This window comes from Oncorhynchus clarkii, chromosome 10 (assembly GCF_045791955.1).
Source record: "Oncorhynchus clarkii lewisi isolate Uvic-CL-2024 chromosome 10, UVic_Ocla_1.0, whole genome shotgun sequence".
NCBI lineage: Eukaryota > Metazoa > Chordata > Actinopteri > Salmoniformes > Salmonidae > Oncorhynchus > Oncorhynchus clarkii.
This window is the reverse complement of record NC_092156.1, coordinates 56162853-56180265: the sequence shown is the minus strand read 5'-3', so window position 1 is coordinate 56180265 and position 17413 is coordinate 56162853. Positions and strand designations below refer to the sequence as shown.

Sequence of the window (17413 nt, the reverse complement as noted above, 5' to 3'; positions counted from 1 at the left end):
CCACGTCCTTATTATGGCAAGATCAGCTCAAATAAGCAAAGAGAAACGACAGTCCATCATTACTTTAAGACATGAAGGTCAGTCAATCCTGAACATTTCAAGAACTTTGAAGATTTCATCAAGTGCAGCCGCAAAAACCATCAAGCGCTATGATGAAACTGGCTCTCATGAGGACCACCACAGGAATGGAAGACCCAGAGTTACCTCTGTTGCAGAGGATATGTTCATTAGAGTTACCAGCCTCAGAAATTGCAGCCCAAATAAATACTTCACAGAGTTCAAGTAACAGACACATCTCAACATCAATTGTTCAGAGGAGACTGTGTGAATCAGGCCTTCAAGGTCCAATTGTTGCAAAGAAACCACGACTAAAGGACACCAATAATAAGAAGAGATTTGCTTGGGCCAAGAAACATTAGCAATGGACGTTAGACCAGTGGAATTTTGTCCTTTGATCTGGAGTCCAAATTTGATATTTTTGGTGCCAACCGGCGTGTCTTTGTGAGACACGGTGTGGGTAAACGGATAATCTCTGCATGTGTATTTCCCACCAAAAAGCATGGAGGATGAGGTGTTATGGTGTGGGGGTGCTTTGCTGGTGACACTGTCTGTGATTTTATTTAGGATTCAAGTCACACTTAACCAGCATGGCTACCACAGCATTCTGCGGTGATACGCCATCCCATCTGGTCTGGGCTTAGTGGGACTCATTTGTTTTTCAACAGGACAATGACCCAACACACCTCCAGGCTCCTTAAGGGCTATTTTACCAAGAAGGTGAGTGATGGAGTGCTGCATCAGATGACCTGGCCTCCACAATCCCCCAACCTGAACCAAATTGAGATGGTTTTGGATGAGTCGGACCGCGGAATGAAGGAAAAGGAGCCAACAACTGCTCAGCATATGTGGGAACTCCTTCAAGACTGTGGGGAAAGCATTCCAAGTGAAGCTGTTTGAGAGAATGCCAAGAGTGTGCAAAGCTGTCATCAAGGCAAAGGGTGGCTATTTGAAGAATTTCAAATATAAAATATAATTTGATTTGTTTAGCACTTTTTTTGGTTACTACATGATTCCATATGTGTTATTTAGTAGTTTTGATGTAAAAAATAAAGAAACTCTTGAATGAGTAGGTGTTCTAAAACTTTTGACCGGTAGTGTATCTTCATACTAAACCATCTTTGGTAATAATTAGGGAGCTGCAACATACAGTGTGAACAATGCTTTTATCCTGATTTCATGTGTGTCAGTCTGCATACCTCTATGCTGTAATCCCTTGTATAATCCATTTCCAAGATGCCAATCACTTTGCAGTGTAGCAGCAGCATCAACACAGCAGAGCTACGGTATGCATTAGGCTAACCCCCACCGTGCATCATTACAGCAGCACTAAACACTTATCCCTTCCCATGTATCATTACAACTGCGCTAAGCGCTAATCGCCACCGTGCTTCTGCCTGGAAATCAGCATAATTAACTAAGCAGTAGGATTAGCATTCCGAAGCTGACTTGGTGGTTTTGTTTCACATCAGGATTTGAGGTACATAGAAATCCTGTCTGTTTAGATCTAATGTTTCATGGGTGTGAGGCAATGGACAAGAAATAGGTTAACAATTATTTGTCTTTGAAAATGTGTTTCTTGAGGATCCCATTTCAACCGGAGGCTATTTTATATTGTCAACAAAGGTGTGGTGCATCCTGGGTCGAGTTCATTAGGGCACGCAACGGAAATGTTTTTAAAGTTTTGCTAGGGAATTTTAAAATGAAGTTTTCAGGTTGACCCACCCTATTTCAATGTCGACCGCATTATCTACCAAGGGAATTCTCTTCGATTATAATCACAGCCGTATATATTCCCCCCCAAGCAGACACATCGATGGCTCTGAACAAACTTTATTTGACTCTTTGCAAACTGGAATCCACATATCCTGAGGCTGCATTCATTGTAGCTGGGGATTTTAACAAGGCTAATCTGAAAACAAGACTCCCTAAATTGTATCAGCATATCGATTGCGCAACCAGGGCTGGCAAAACCTTGGATCATTGCTATTCTAACTTCCGCGACGCATGTAAGGCCCTCTCCCGCTCTCCTTTCGGAAAAGCTGACCACGACTCCATTTTGTTGCTCCCTGCCTACAAACAGAAACTAAAACAAGAAGCTCCCGCGCTGAGGTCTGTTCAACGCTGGTCCGACCAATCTGATTCCACACTCCAAAACTGCTTCCATCACGTGGACTGGGATATGTTTCGTATTGCGTCAGACAACAACATTGACGAATACGCTGATTCGGTGAGAGAGTTCATTAGAACGTGCGTTGAAGATGTCGTTCCCATAGCAACGATTAAAACATTCCCAAACCAGAAACCGTGGATTGATGGCAGCATTCGCGTGAAACTGAAAGCGCGAACCACTGCTTTTATTCAGGGCAAGGTGACCGGAAACATGACCGAATACAAACAGTGTAGCTATTCGCCCCGCAAGGCAATCAAACAAGCTAAGCGTCAATATAGAGACAAAGTAGAATCGCAATTCAACGGCTCAGACACAAGAGGTATGTGGCAGGGTCTACAGTCAATCACGGATTACAAAAAGAAAACCAGCTCAGTCACGGACCAGGATGCCTTGCTCCCAGGCAGACTAAATAACTTTTTTGCCCGCTTTGAGGACAATAATGTGCCACTGACACGGCCCGCAACCAAAACATGCGGACTCTCCTTCACTGCAGCCGAGGTGAGTAAAACATTTAAACGTGTTAACCCTCGCAAGGCTGCAGGCCCAGACGGCATCCCCAGCCGCGCCCCCAGAGCATGCGCAGACCAGCTGGCTGGTGTGTTTACGGACATATTCAATCAATCCCTATCCCAGTCTGCTGTTCCCACATGCTTCAAGAGGGCCACCATTGTTCCTGTTCCCAAGAAAGCTAAGGTAACTGAGCTAAACGACTACCGCCCCGTAGCACTCACTTCCGTCATCATGAAGTGCTTTGAGAGACTAGTCAAGGACCATATCACCTCCACCCTACCTGAGACCCTAGACCCACTCCAATTTGCTTACCGCCCAAATAGGTCCACAGACGATGCAATCTCAACCACACTGCACACTGCCCTAACCCATCTGGACAAGAGGAATACCTATGTGAGAATGCTGTTCATCGACTACAGCTCAGCATTTAACACCATAGTACCCTCCAAACTCGTCATCAAGCTCGAGACCCTGGGTCTCGACCCCACCCTGTGCAACTGGGTACTGGACTTCCTGACGGGCCGCCCCCAGGTGGTGAGGGTAGGTAACAACATCTCCACCCCGCTGATCCTCAACACTGGGGCCCCAAAGGGGGTGCGTTCTGAGCCCTCTCCTGTACTCCCTGTTCACCCACGACTGCGTGGCCACGCACGCCTCCAACTCAATCATCAAGTTTGCGGACGACACAACAGTGGTAGGCTTGATTACCAACAACGACGAGACGGCCTACAGGGAGGAGGTGAGGGCCCTCGGAGTGTGGTGTCAGGAAAATAACCTCACACTCAACGTCAACAAAACTAAGGAGATGATTGTGGACTTCAGGAAACATCCACATCGATGGAACAGCAGTGGAGAGGGTAGTAAGTTTTAAGTTCCTCGGCGTACACATCACAGACAAACTGAATTGGTCCACCCACACAGACAGCATCGTGAAGAAGGCGCAGCAACGCTTCTTCAACCTCAGGAGGCTGAAGAAATTTGGCTTGTCACCAAAAGCACTCACAAACTTCTACAGATGCTGTATCACCGCCTGGTACGGCAACTGCTCCGCCCACAACCGTAAGGCTCTCCAGAGGGTAGTGAGGTCCGCACAATGCATCACCGGGGGCAAACTACCTGCCCTCCAGGACACCTACACCACCCGATGTCACAGGAAGGCCATAAAGATCATCAAGGACAACAACCACCCGAGCCACTGCCTGTTCACCCCGCTATCATCCAGAAGGCGAGGTCAGTACAGGTGCATCAAAGCTGGGACCAAGAGACTGAAAAACAGCTTCTATCTCAAGGCCATCAGACTGTTAAACAGTCATCACTAACATTGAGTGGCTGCTGCCAACACACTGACTCAACTCCAGCCACTTTACTAATGGGAATTGATGTAAAATATATCACTAGCCACTTTAAACTATGCCACTTTGTTTACATACTCATCTCATATGTATATACTGTACTCGATACCATCTACTGCATCTTGCCTATGCCGTTCTGTACCATCACTCATTCACATATCTTTATGTACATATTCTTTATCCCTTTACACTTGTGTGTATAAGGTAGTAGTTTTGGAATTGTTAGTAAGATTACTCGTTGGTTATTACTGCATTGTCGGAACTAGAAGCACAAGCATTTCGCTACACTCGCATTAACATCTGCTAACCATGTGTATGTGACAAATAAAATTTGATTTGATTTGTTTTCTTCCGTTTGGTGCCTAATAAACACACACCTGGTCTTTGTATGCAAAACGTTCCACCAGGGAGGTAAGACAAGATGATAAGGTTATGCAATCGAATACCATGTCATTATCATATGACCTTTGTGGTTACAATGTAACTTAGTGCAGCAATGGTAAACATAAACATTTTGATTCCATGGAAAAATAATGTGAACTTCACTCTGGGACAGCTAAAGCAGTCATTTGAACTGCTCATGAATTTAAAAAAAATCTGCTACTCTGACATTATTTAAGTCATGCCCCCCTCCTTCCTTGACTTTTCCTCAATAAGTCTATATAACACACTGTCGTTGTTAGAATCTTAATACCACTAACATAGTGGTTTGCGAAAGTATTCACCCCCATTACATTTTTCCTATTTTGTTGCCTTACAACCTGGAATTAAAATAGATTTTTGGGGGGTTTGTATCATTTGATTTACACAACATGCCTACCACTTTGAAGATGCAAAATATTTTTTATTGTGTAACAAACAAGAAATAATAAGAAATACTAAAATACAAAAAATTCTAAAATATTTAGCGCCATCCATCGTTCCTTCAATTCTGACCAGTTTCCCAGTCCCTGCCAATGAAAAACATCCCCACAGCATGATGCTGCCACCACTATGCTTCAATGTGGGATGGTGTTCTCGGGGTGATGAGACGTGTTGGGTTTGCGCCAGACATATGATGGCCAAAAAGCTCAATTTTAGTCTCATCTGACCAGAGTATCTTCTTCCATATGTTTGGGGAGTCTCCCACATGCCTTTTGGCAAACTCCAAACGTGTTTGCTTATTTTGTTCTATAAGCAATGGCTTTTTTTCTTGCCACTCTTCCGTAAACCATGCTCTGTGGAGTGTACGGCTTAAAGTGGTCCTATGGACAGATACTCCAATCTCCGCTGTGGAGCTTTGGTGGCTTTTGGTGGGTGGCCCTCACTTGGCAGGTTTGTTGTGGTGCCATATTCTTTAAAAAAATTTATAATGGATTTAATGGTGCTCCTTGATGTTCAAAGTTTCTGATAGTTTTTATAACCCAACCCTGATCTGTACTTTTCCACAACTTTGTCCCTGCCCTGTTTGGAGAGCTCCTGGGTCTTCATGGTGCCACTTGCTTGGTGGTGCCCATTGCTTAATTGTGTTGCAGACTCTGGGGCCTTTCAGAACAGGTGTGTACAGTCATGGCCAAAAGTTTTGAGAATGACACAAATATACATTTTCACAAATCTGCTGCCTCAGTTTGTATGATGGCAATTTTCATATACTCTATATTGTTGTGAAGAGTTATGAGATGAATTGCAATTAATTGCAAAGTCCCTCTTTGCCATGCAAATTAACTGAATCCCCCCCAAATAATTACACTGCATTTCAGCCCTGCCACAAAAGGACCAGCTGATATCATCTCAGTGATTCTCTCGTTGAGTGTTGACGAGGACAAGACTGGAGATCACTCTATCATGCTGATTGAGTTTGAATAACAGACTGGAAGCTTCAAAAGGAGGGTGGTGCTTGGAATCATTGTTATTCCTTACTTACCTGCAAGGAAACACGTGCCATCATCATTGCTTTACACAGGCAAGGATATTGCTGCCAGTAAGATTGGACCTAAATCAACCATTTATCGGATCATCAAGAACTTCAAGGAGAATGGTTCAATTGTTGTGAAGTAGGCTTCAGGGCGCCCAAGAAAGTCCAGCAAGCGCCAGGACGGTCTCCTAAAGTTGATTCAGCTGTGGGATCGGGGCACCACCAGTACAGCGCTTGCTCAGGAATGGCAGCAGTTAGGTGTGAGTGCATCTGCACGCACAGTGAGGCAAAGACTTTTGGAGGATGGCCTGGTGTCAAGTAGGGCCGCAAAGAAGCCACTTCTCTCCAGGAAAAACATCAGGGACAGACTGATATTCTGCGAAAGGTATAGGGATTGGACAGCTGAGGACTGAGGAATGGGCCAAAATACCAGCAACAGTGTGTGAAAACCTTGTGAAGACTTACAGAAAACGTTTGACCTCTGTCATTGCCAACAAAGGGTATATAACAAAGTATTGAGATAAACTTTTGTTATTGACCAAATACTTATTTTCCACCATAATTTGCAAATAAATTCATAAAAAAATCCTACAATGTGATTTTCTGCATTTTTCTTCTCATTTTGTCTGTCATAGTTGAAGTGTACCTATGATGAAAATTACAGGCCTCTCTCATCTTTTTAAATGGGAGAACTTGCACAATTGGTGGCTGACTAAATACCTTTTTGCCCCACTGTATACTGAGATCATGTGAAACTTAGATTGCACACAGGTGGACTTTATTTAACTAATTATGTGATGAAGGTAATTGGTTGCACCTGTTACGCTTGTTGATGGAAGGATCAGACAAAGATGCAGCGTGGTAGGCGTACATCTTACTTTAGTCAATGAACACCGAAAAAAACAATAAATACAAACGAAACGTAAAGTTTAGGGCTAAACAGCACAGTACCAAAACAAGATCCCATAAACTACAGGTGGGTAAAAGCTGCCTAAGCATGATCCCCAATCAGAGACAACGATAGACAGCTGCCTCTGATTGGGAACCATACCCGGCCAACAAAGAAATAGAAAACATAGTTTGCCCACTCTAGTCACACCCTGACCTAAACAAAATAGAGAATAAAAGGGCTCTCTAAGGTCAGGGCGTGACAGCATCAGATCTTATTTAGGAGCTTCATAGCGTGAATACATATGCACGCACCCTTTTTCCGTTTATAATTTTTGATACTTTTTTGAAACAAGTACATTTTTTTTGTTTCACTTCACCAATTTGGACTATTTTGTGTATCTCCATTACATGAAATCCAAATCAACATCAATTTTAAATGGCAGGTAGTAATGCAACAAAATAGGAAAATCACCAAGGGGGATGAATACTTTTGCAAGGCACTGTAACAGGAGTTATAACCAGTTTTAGGAAGGCATTTAATTTATTTTTATCTTCTTCTCCGTAGCCCCTCCTTCTCCCGACAGTAGGGCCTGGGCCACTCCTCCCAACAGTTGAAGGTGCGGTGCCCAGTTGATAATCACCCCGTAAATTGCCTCGAAACTAAAGTATACCAAAACAAATTTCCATATAACATATATACATATAACAACAAATTAAATACATGATGGAAATATGATGCGGGAGAATGGGTGAGTTGATGAGCGAGGGGAAGCAAACGAATCCAAGCAGCCTTATCGGTCTACTTTGAGTACATGGTGAGAGCATGCGTAATTTACAATGCCAAGAAGATCAAGACGAGCGGATGCACACGTTGCATTAGCGTTGCTACAAACTCAGAATGAAAACGACTCAGATGGTGGGGGAGAAATGAATCATGACATCTCTCATGATTCGTCTTCTGATGCCGAGCCTCAGCCTGAAGGTACTGTACACCTCCGAAGCTTAAAGCACAAAAAGCTAGAACTATGTGCACCCAGCAGGTGCCCGAGCCACCACCGAATGAAACGGCGAGACAGGAGAGAGGAAGGGACTGCACCGTTCGGATAAAACAAGCCGGTGACAATGCTACGGGGACGATTATCGTCACAAAATGTCATCACTGAGAGAGCACACCCTCGAGCATTAAAACAACATCAGTAATGCACTCACCAGCTTTCCTTCTTTATGTGACATGCACATGCTCCAACTGATGCCATTGCGTTAAGACGCACACCATGTAAGCAAGACCTGACAATAATAGCATTTTATTACTACTGTCATATCGACACTTATATTCATTACAATGCCATTATTGCTTTTGTGCTGATGTAGCCTACCCCCATCACCCTCATACATGGGCAGAAAACCCCCAGGCTACTGAATAGGCTCCTTTCGGCTACTTTACGGTAGCCTACCATAGCTCCTATTTCCCAGTGCCAGTGGTGTTTACCTGTTGTAACCCGGCACTCCCTTGGAATGGCCCCCCCGGGCGATCACCAGTCTCGTGACTGACGGCTCAGCTCCAGTTCCCTCCACCCTCTTTGTTCAGCTCACCGTTTCACTTCATTAGATAAGACACCTTCACGGTTGCACCGTTTTTGACGGCACAGAAATGGCTGTATCCCAAATGGAACCATATTGTAGTGCTTTTGACCAGAGCCCTATGGGTCAAACGTAGTGCACTAAATATGGAATAGGGTGCCATTTGGCGTCATCCCAGGTATTTCCTGAGAAATGGCATGTGAAATGGTGCACAGTAATAATCTATGAATTACTTGTTTGTTTTTAAAACAGGCACCATTTGGTACCAGGTCATTTTACCAGTTGTGTTAAATTGTTGTAACTAAGTACCAGGAAGTATTAATTAAAACAACATAGTTTCCTAGTAAATTCCATGTAAATACCAATGGGAATAATACTGTGTGACCTCCTACACAATGATGCTCCCCATTTTTGTCCAATGAGTGGGCAGTTCCTTCTAAAAGAGGTGTGTGCTTTGGATAGAAGAAGTTCTGTCATGCATGTTTGCTATATATCCTGTATTGTAGAAGTCACAGGCCTCGGAAGAAAGTGTGGAAAAATGTAAAACAATCCGTTGTTGAATAATGTACTAAGTTCCACCCTCCCATGCAGCCATGCCACGGTGTTAAAGGATGTCATACATTCTCACCTGGCTGCACCCTTTAAAGGGCACATTTGGCATTCAAACAACAACAAAGCGATCACCTTACAGATGGCCCCTTTAAAGTTTTAGAAGCACCCCAGTAGATTATGAATGTTCAGACTCTGTTATAGCCACAGTAGCAGGAACACTCTATGCTATTTTGGATTGCTTGGCTGTTGGATAAGGTAGTAGCGAAATACTGCCTGTCTATACCAATGAATCTCTGGGTTGTCCAGTGTAGAACCAGAATGAAAACAGACTGGTACCCAGACAAACCCTGGCTACGTCCCAAATGGCACCCTATTCCCTTATATAGTGCACTACTTTTGACCAGTGCCCTAATTGCCATGGTCAAAAGTAGTGCACTATAAAGGGAAAATGGTGCCATTTGGGATGCTGACCCTCTGCACATTCATTACTTCTTATACCATGGCCATCAAACTCACATTTCTCTCCCCTCTTGCCATCCGCTCTACCCCTCTTCTCTCCTCCCCAGGTATACGAGCTGACTCAGGAGTTTTTCCAGAATGGGAAGCCTGTGTGTGCTGAAAGCCAGAACAGCGTTGGGGTGTTCACGAGGGACGTGGTGCGCAAGAAGATCACGCTGGACCCCGACGACTCGGAGAGCACCAAGAGACTCAAGCTGTCCATGCTCCAGCAGTACCTCAAGGTGTGTGTGTGTGTGTGTGTGTGTGTGTGTGTGTGTGTGTGTGTGTGAATGTGTAAGGGGGAGGGGGTCCTCCTGAGAGACTATAAAAGATGCTAGAGCTCTAGTTAATGATTGGAATGCATTAACTACGCAAACATTATGCAAATCCAATAACGTTCCCTTCTAGGTATGTAAGATTGCTCTATGTGTTCCAAGAAAACCCGTTTTAAAAGTCGTTACGGAGGGTATTTCTTTCTATTTTTCCATATTAAATCAACAGTGCTGTATTCTGAATCACTCATCTCTGGAGAGAATTGGTGCACCTCTTATGGCCTCTCGCACAGTTCTGGTTCAAGCCAGTTCTTTATACGCAGATAATTGACTGAAGTAGCGCATGTGATGCTCCTGCTAGGTTTAGACTTGCACTCTCACACAAGTCTCACACAATACAAGAGTGTGAGCATGCTTTATGACTCAACTGAACAAGCAGGTCAGGAAATCAAGTGTAAATAGGTGCGGCAGGTAGCCTAGTGGTTACAGCTTTGGGCCAGTAACCGAAAGATTGCTGGATCGAATCCCCGAGCTGACAAGGTACAAATCTGTCGTTCTGCCTCTGAACAAGGCAGTTTTTTAAAATATATATTTTTATTTATTTATTATTATTTAATCAGGAAAGCTCATTTACAACTGCGACCTGGCCAAGATAAAGCAATGCAGTGCGACACAACAACAACACAGAGTTGCACATAGAATAAACAAGCGTACAGTCAATAACACAATGGAGAAAAAAAAGGAAGTCTATATACAGTGTGTGCAAATGGCGTGAGTTAACCCCCGGGCGCTGAATACGTAGATGTCGATTATTGCAGCTTAAATGCGGAAGACACATTTCAGTTGAATGCATTCAGTTGTACAACTGTAGGTATCCCCCTTTCCCAGAAACTCTGGCTAATGTTAGCTTTAGCTACATTATCTTGTTTATGTTAGCAATAGCTTCATTTAGCTTGGTAATGTTATTGCTCCATCCTTGCTCCTTGTAATTATACCCAATAACTTATTGGATTCAAATCAGTGTTGATCACTTAAAGGTCAGTTTGCTAATGAAATAGAAACACAGCGAACAACAAAATGGAAGCCCTTTATTACGCGTAGAGCCAGGGCATCCAGGAAAGACAACAACAATTTACCTCAGGAAATATAGCTATTGCAAGCCTTATTGTGTTTGTGTATTTATTCAGTTCGTTTCCTGGTCCACCGGCACTCAATTATTAGGGCTACATCCCAAATGGCACCTTATTACCAATGTAGTGCACTACCATTGACCAAAACCCTATGCACTATGTAGGGGATAATGTGCCACTTATGTCCAAAGTTTCCATTAGTGGCAGCCAAGGCCATGATTTAAGAGTTTTCCTCAGGGGAAACGTTAGGCTCTGTTGTTGAGGCTCTAGTTAGGTAAACAAACTATTGGGTTCGTAGACTTGAGCTAAAAAATGATAACCCAAAGAAAGTTTAATAAGATGTCATGGCCAATAAATAGGCAATTCAACTAGGATTAAGTAGCGCTTTGGTAGAGGAGGTTAATTTGGCCTCAATTCAATAAGGAGTTTTAGCCATTCAAAGAGTAACAGAAAAAAAATCTACTTGAAACAAAATAGATACATTTGACCAGAATTGAACAGACTTGTTTGTCTGTGTTTCTATCCGATGCAGCCATCGTCTGGTTCCTCTTTAGGTTTCTTCCAACCACTGTTCTGCTACTTGCTCTCTGGGCTTCTAGGCTGGGTTATTAAAAAGAGCTTCAATACATTTAACTGATTGATTGATTTATTGATGGATTGATTGATTGATTGATTGGAAAGAGGTGGAGAGTTGTGAGAGCAGCTAATAAAGGAGCTCAATTTGATCCGAGTCAAACTAACTTTGTTTGTTTGTATGTGTGTTGTCCTTCAGGTGGAGAGTTGTGAGAGCTCGTCCCCCAGCATGGACGAGGTTTCGCTGAGTGAGTTCGGCGAGTGGACGGAGATCCCAGGGGCCCACCACGTCATCCCGGGAGGCTTCATGAAGATCGTGGACCTCTTGGCGCAGGACCTTCCGTCCCGCATGATGCGCCTGGGGAAACCCGTCCGCCGCGTCCACTGGAACTACTCCGCCCAGCAACAGGAGGAGATCGCTCACGGCGACAACAACAATCGGCACGACGACGGCGACCATAACGATGACCAACGTTGCCATGGTGAGCCCAACCCCAATCCGGGCCACGCGTACCCCATCAGCGTAGAGTGCGAGGACCTCGAGTCGCTCCCCGCCGACCACGTGATCGTAACCGCCTCGCTCGGCGTCCTCAAGAACCGCCATGAGGCGCTCTTCTCACCCTCGCTGCCCGAGGACAAAGTCCTCGCCATCGAGAAGCTCGGCATCAGCACCACTGACAAGATTTTCCTGGAGTTCTCCGATCCCTTTTGGAGCCCCGAGTGCAACAGCATCCAGTTTGTGTGGGAGGACGAGGCGCAGCTGGAGCAGCCGGTCTACCCCGAGGAGCTGTGGTACCGTAAGATCTGCTCATTTGACGTGCTGTACCCGCCCGAGCGCTACGGCCACATGCTGAGCGGCTGGATCTGTGGCCAGGAGGCACTGCTCATGGAGCGCTGCGATGACGAGACAGTGGCCGAGACCTGCACCAAGCTGCTGAGACGCTTCACAGGTCAGTGTGCATGTCTGTGTGTTTGTCAGTGTGCATGTCTGTGTGTTTGTCAGTGTGCATGTCTGTGTGTTTGTCATTGTGACATTGACATTCGTCCGTTGACTCTGTGTGTCTGTGTGTGAGTGAGTGATATACAGTAACAATGGGAGTTTTCTGAATCGAGCCAGCTTTTATACAGGTCTAGCACTAACTAGATTTCAGCTACTCAAGGTCTCCCCAAGCTGACAAGGTACCAATCTGTCATTCTGCCCCTGAACAAGGCAGTTAACCCACTGTTCCTAGGCCGTCATTGAAAAAATGAATTTGTTCTTAAACTGACTTGCCTAGTTAAATAAAGGTAACATTTTATTTGTATTTTTATGAATCAAATCATGTGTTCTTGATGGAGTGAGGACCACTGACCTACATAACTCACTGAGATAGGCCATCATCAGCATTCCCTCACTGAGTATGAATCATGCTGTGCTTCAACTCATCAGTATTGGGAATGAATACTTTTACACACACACATACACACACACACACACACACACACACACACACACACACACACACTGTTACGAGCACACTGTAACCTTGAGGGCTGAATGAGTGCAACAATACTGTGCTCCCAGTGAGTCACGGTGACCCATTGAAGAGTCATTCCACTTATTCAGCCCTTGTGCGCCTCTAGGTATACATTAAATACAGGAAATGAGATCATCATGTGACGTCATCATTCCAAGCCTTGAGGTATATGGCCTTTCCCAGAAGGGGGTTTGGGGGGGCTGATACTGGTGAGAGTGATGGTGTTGAATACATGTGCATCCCATAACAACTGGCCCAGGGTCAGTTTTAGTCACTGTGATCTTAATAGGTGGAGTAAGGATTGGATGAAGAAATGCTGATCCCACAAAGTTGTTAGAGTTGCCTGTGGGTCTGCATCCCAGACATACATGCAATATTCTCACAGAAGAGATGAGTGAGTCTCTGCCATAGCTGCTCGACTGTGTCAAGTTGTCTTTCACCCATGAACAGGCCCCTATTAAGAGTAATGGTGACGAAAAGAAACACAGCAAATTGAAAATGGCGGCAACTGTGGTTGAGACTCATGGGTCTTTTTTAAGAGAGAACCTGACAGAAAATCAATTGTTCGATTCGACATGAGACGGGAAAAATTGCTCTCTTACGTTAAGGACATATTAAGGTTCCCGCTCCCTGGGAAACACTGTAAATTATAGTGTAGACAGGACACACACAGTTGTCTTTGGGCTGCCCTACACCGTGAAGCAAATAATTACTATTGATCGAGATTAGCCTTGTGGCTCTGTACAGCTTCAGTCTTTTTCATATTGACAGAGAAAATAGGTTAAGGGATATAAGAACGCTGTCCTGGTTTAAATAGTTCAGGTAAAGGTGTGTGTGGAATGAACATTAAAGACTTTTGACAGGGTCACTGTTACGCTATAGACGGGGTTGGTTGTTTAGCAGCAACACCGACGCGTGCCCTACTATGAAGCAAAACAGACGGGGTTGGCTTTGATTGTTGACAACATTTAATCTATATTTTGTCTCCAATGTTTATTGAAAACATAAATGCGTTTTCACAATGAGCACTTGTTGTCTCTTAAATACATCGTTACAGTTGTCGGTTAGCTAGCTAGCGAAGTTGATAGGTTGCCATTTGGGATGCATCCCATCTCACGGGTGGACAAAGCTCAGTGTTGTTGCTGACAGTAAGTGACTGTTGTCCTCCTTCGAGGACTAAGTTATCCTCTGGTCAAGCCAGTTAGCTGACAAACAGATCATTGGAGAGTCCAGTCTAGGCTTAGCATATGTCACCGACCCGGTTACCATCACTTAATGATGACGTCAGAGGCTTTCCTGGACTCACACACGCATGCCTCACTAGGGCTACACAGTTACTCCTCCCTATACAGCCAAGCCAACGGACACAATAAACCATAAACCCTGTCTTCTGCTCTGAGCGATACTCGCTGCCTGCCCTCACATTGTTTACTTCCATAGGGAGTACCCCCCTCACGGAGACTCATTAACCCACACACTGACACACTCCCCTGATGTAGGTCACTTCTGTTTACTCCCCTACGAAGCAGATTCATTGCAGATGGACTAGAGTGTGTATGGCCTCTAAGAGGGACCGTAGCTGATTAGTACTGATACAGGAGATTGGATTGGATGTGTTGGAGGATCACTATGTTAGATGGGTAGAGGATCACTCACCATGCATCGCCATTACCTTAGGAAACTTTCAATGGCTTATTTCCACCTGCGGAAGAGTTGTGTGTGTGCGTGTGTGCGCGCACCCGTGCCTGTGTGTGTGAGAGAGAGTGTGTTGGTGTGTGTGGATGTAGATGTTTCAGTGTCCCCCCAAAGGGTTTATATTGGACTGACCATCCTCTCCATCCACCTCACTGTTCCTCCTTCTCTCCCTCCTTCAGGGAACCCCAACATTCCGAAGCCGAGGCGGATCCTGCGCTCGTCGTGGGGCAGTAACCCTTACATCCGGGGCTCCTACTCCTTCACCCGGGTGGGCTCCAGTGGGGGTGACGTGGAGAAGCTAGCCATGCCCCTGCCTTACACCAAGAGCACCAAGGCTCCGGTAAGAACCGCTTCTGGATCTGGATGCAGACTTGGGTTCAAATACCATTTAGGGTATTTCAATCATTTTTAAAGATATTTCAGAGTAAGAATTTAGACTTTTTTTTTTTTTTTTTCTTTCGAAATGGAAGTAGTTGGATATTGGAATGCATTTGAAAATACACTTGGGAAGTATTGGCTTGTATTTGAAAATACGTATACAAGTATTTAAATACTCCATGCATTTTAACCCAGGTCTGTTTGGTCCTAGGGCTATTTGAAATATAGTTGTGTATATTTCTAGGAAGTTATTTGCAAATACTTAAAAATTTGGCCACATTATTTGAAAACAGTCCAACAGAAAATAAGTATTTAAATAACACGTACTTAAATATGCATGTATTTGAACCCAGACTGGATGTAGTGTATCAGCTGGGTCGTGTTAATTAGGGCACACCGTAGCGAGACGTTTCAAAACATTGTACTGTACAATGGAATGGAAAAACAAGCGTTTTTATTGAACAAGTTCAGTTAGTACCTCCCTGTTTCACTCAGTTTCAAAACGTTTTCTACTTACTGAAACATGACTCTGATTAGCTAAGGTGCTGTGAAAAGTAAGGAGCAATGTGTCAACCACGGTGGGTTATAGGGTGAAAGGCCTTCCCCAATGGCTAAGTGGTGTGAAGCGTAATGAGAATGTATTTACTTTCATTGGTCTCTGGAGGCGTGATGCTTCTTTTCATCCACGCAAGGAACTCGTAGCATGTTGTCAGTGTGCCTGTGTTATCACTATGCCACCTAGTAAAGCAGTAAGGGATGTGACGGTCACAGTGTTGGATCAATTATGAATCATGGGTCTTGGCCAGCACCTTAGCCCCTGAAACCTGACGCATGTGTCCTTATCTTAGTGTGTGTGTGTGTGTGTGTGTGTGGTTCTGTCTATATGTGTGTGTGCGTGGCTACTGTGTGTGTGTGTGTAGCCACTTAAAGACTGTTAAAGGAGCAGCGTGACCCTCGAGAAATCCCCCTCCCGTCAAAAGAGTGACAGATCGTCACAAGCAGCCTTCTTACATATAGACAGAGCCTAAAAGAGCTCCCCATGGCTGCATCTAAATGGCTCACTATTCCCTATATAGTGCACTACTTTTGCCCAGGGACCATAGTGCACTACCTTTGACTAGAGCCCTATGTAGAGTATAGGGTGGGGGGGGGGGCGTCATTTGGAATGTAGCCCCATGGCTCGGAGGCAGTAATAGGGTATGCATAACATATGTTGGGTCATGATGACTTTCACTGGTTTGTTAAGGTCTTGTCTTTTTTTTCTCTTGCCCCTCCTCTCTTCTCCATCTCTGCCCTCTCCTCTATCCGCCTATCTCCTTCTCTATTGTATTCTTCTGTATGCCTCTTTATCCTCTCATTTTTTCAACCTCTCTCCTCTTTACCCTCTCAGCCTCTACAGGTGTTATTCGCCGGGGAAGCCACCCACCGGAAATACTATTCCACGACTCATGGTGCATTGCTGTCGGGACAGAGAGAGGCCACTCGTCTTACAGAGCTGTACCAGGACTTGCACAAAGAAACCACAAAGCCTAACATGTAAAAAAGACTAATGAACCACTGACTAGTGATAAAAAAAAATAATAAACAACTTGTGTTTTATGATTTCTATATTTGAAGTTTTTTTTAGATTAAGTTATGCATGTAAACGCATAGTAGGGGCATTAACAATTATAATGATGATAATGATGAATACAGTTTTTACTGTATTGTAGATATATAGAGAGGGAGAGCGTGGTAGATTTGACCACTTATATGAGATGTACTGTAAAAAGGCTGCAAAGGGTGCTGTCATCTCTTGTCCATCAATCTGTTGTTTAAAAATATATATATAATAACACGTCTATAATTTAACTGTTTTTTTGTAAGTGCCTTCTTTATTTAATGTCATGTTATTGAAAACAAACAAAAAAATGATGGCAAGAATGAATAAACTTGTATATTAATGTGAGAAACGGTCGTGTTTAATTGTAATGCCATTTCAATGTGTCCCAGACGGTTCCTGTCGAGGACAGACATTGGCAGACGCTGACACTGTGTTCCTTAACTCGACCAATCATAGGCGAAGACACTGAAGCCCACTGTGTAACTGTGCCAAGGTAGCAGATGGCAGTGGAGCCTCAGTCAAGTCTTCACGCCTCTCAGATGTGTTATTATGTGTGTTTGTTCTTTCCTTGTGTGTGAAATGAAACGACGTGTTGTTGTGCGTGCTACATCAGGTGTTTACCGTTGCAAAGCAATATTGGCTCAGTTAGAACTAGATCTGAGGGATGCAATGCAACAAAACTGCTTCAGTTCCAATAGCATATTTACATGTGCAGGGATACTGGAGTGATGGAGGTA

General features: G+C 44.2%; 1 protein-coding gene across 2 annotated transcripts in view; it reads left to right on the top strand.

The window, feature by feature from the left end:
• The window catches only part of LOC139418797 (spermine oxidase-like), a 69701-nt gene extending 52676 nt beyond the window's left edge, over positions 1-17025 (top strand). Inside the window, exons 4-7 of one of the 2 annotated variants that reach the window (XM_071168507.1) lie at positions 9577-9750; positions 11683-12433; positions 14875-15035; positions 16464-17025. In XM_071168507.1, the coding sequence (XP_071024608.1) occupies positions 9577-9750; positions 11683-12433; positions 14875-15035; positions 16464-16613 (1236 nt within the window). In that variant the 3' untranslated portion in view covers positions 16614-17025. The remainder of the gene's footprint in view (positions 1-9576; positions 9751-11682; positions 12434-14874; positions 15036-16463) is intronic. The other variant, XM_071168508.1, reaches the window with a different exon arrangement.
• Positions 17026-17413: the final 388 nt, after the last annotated feature.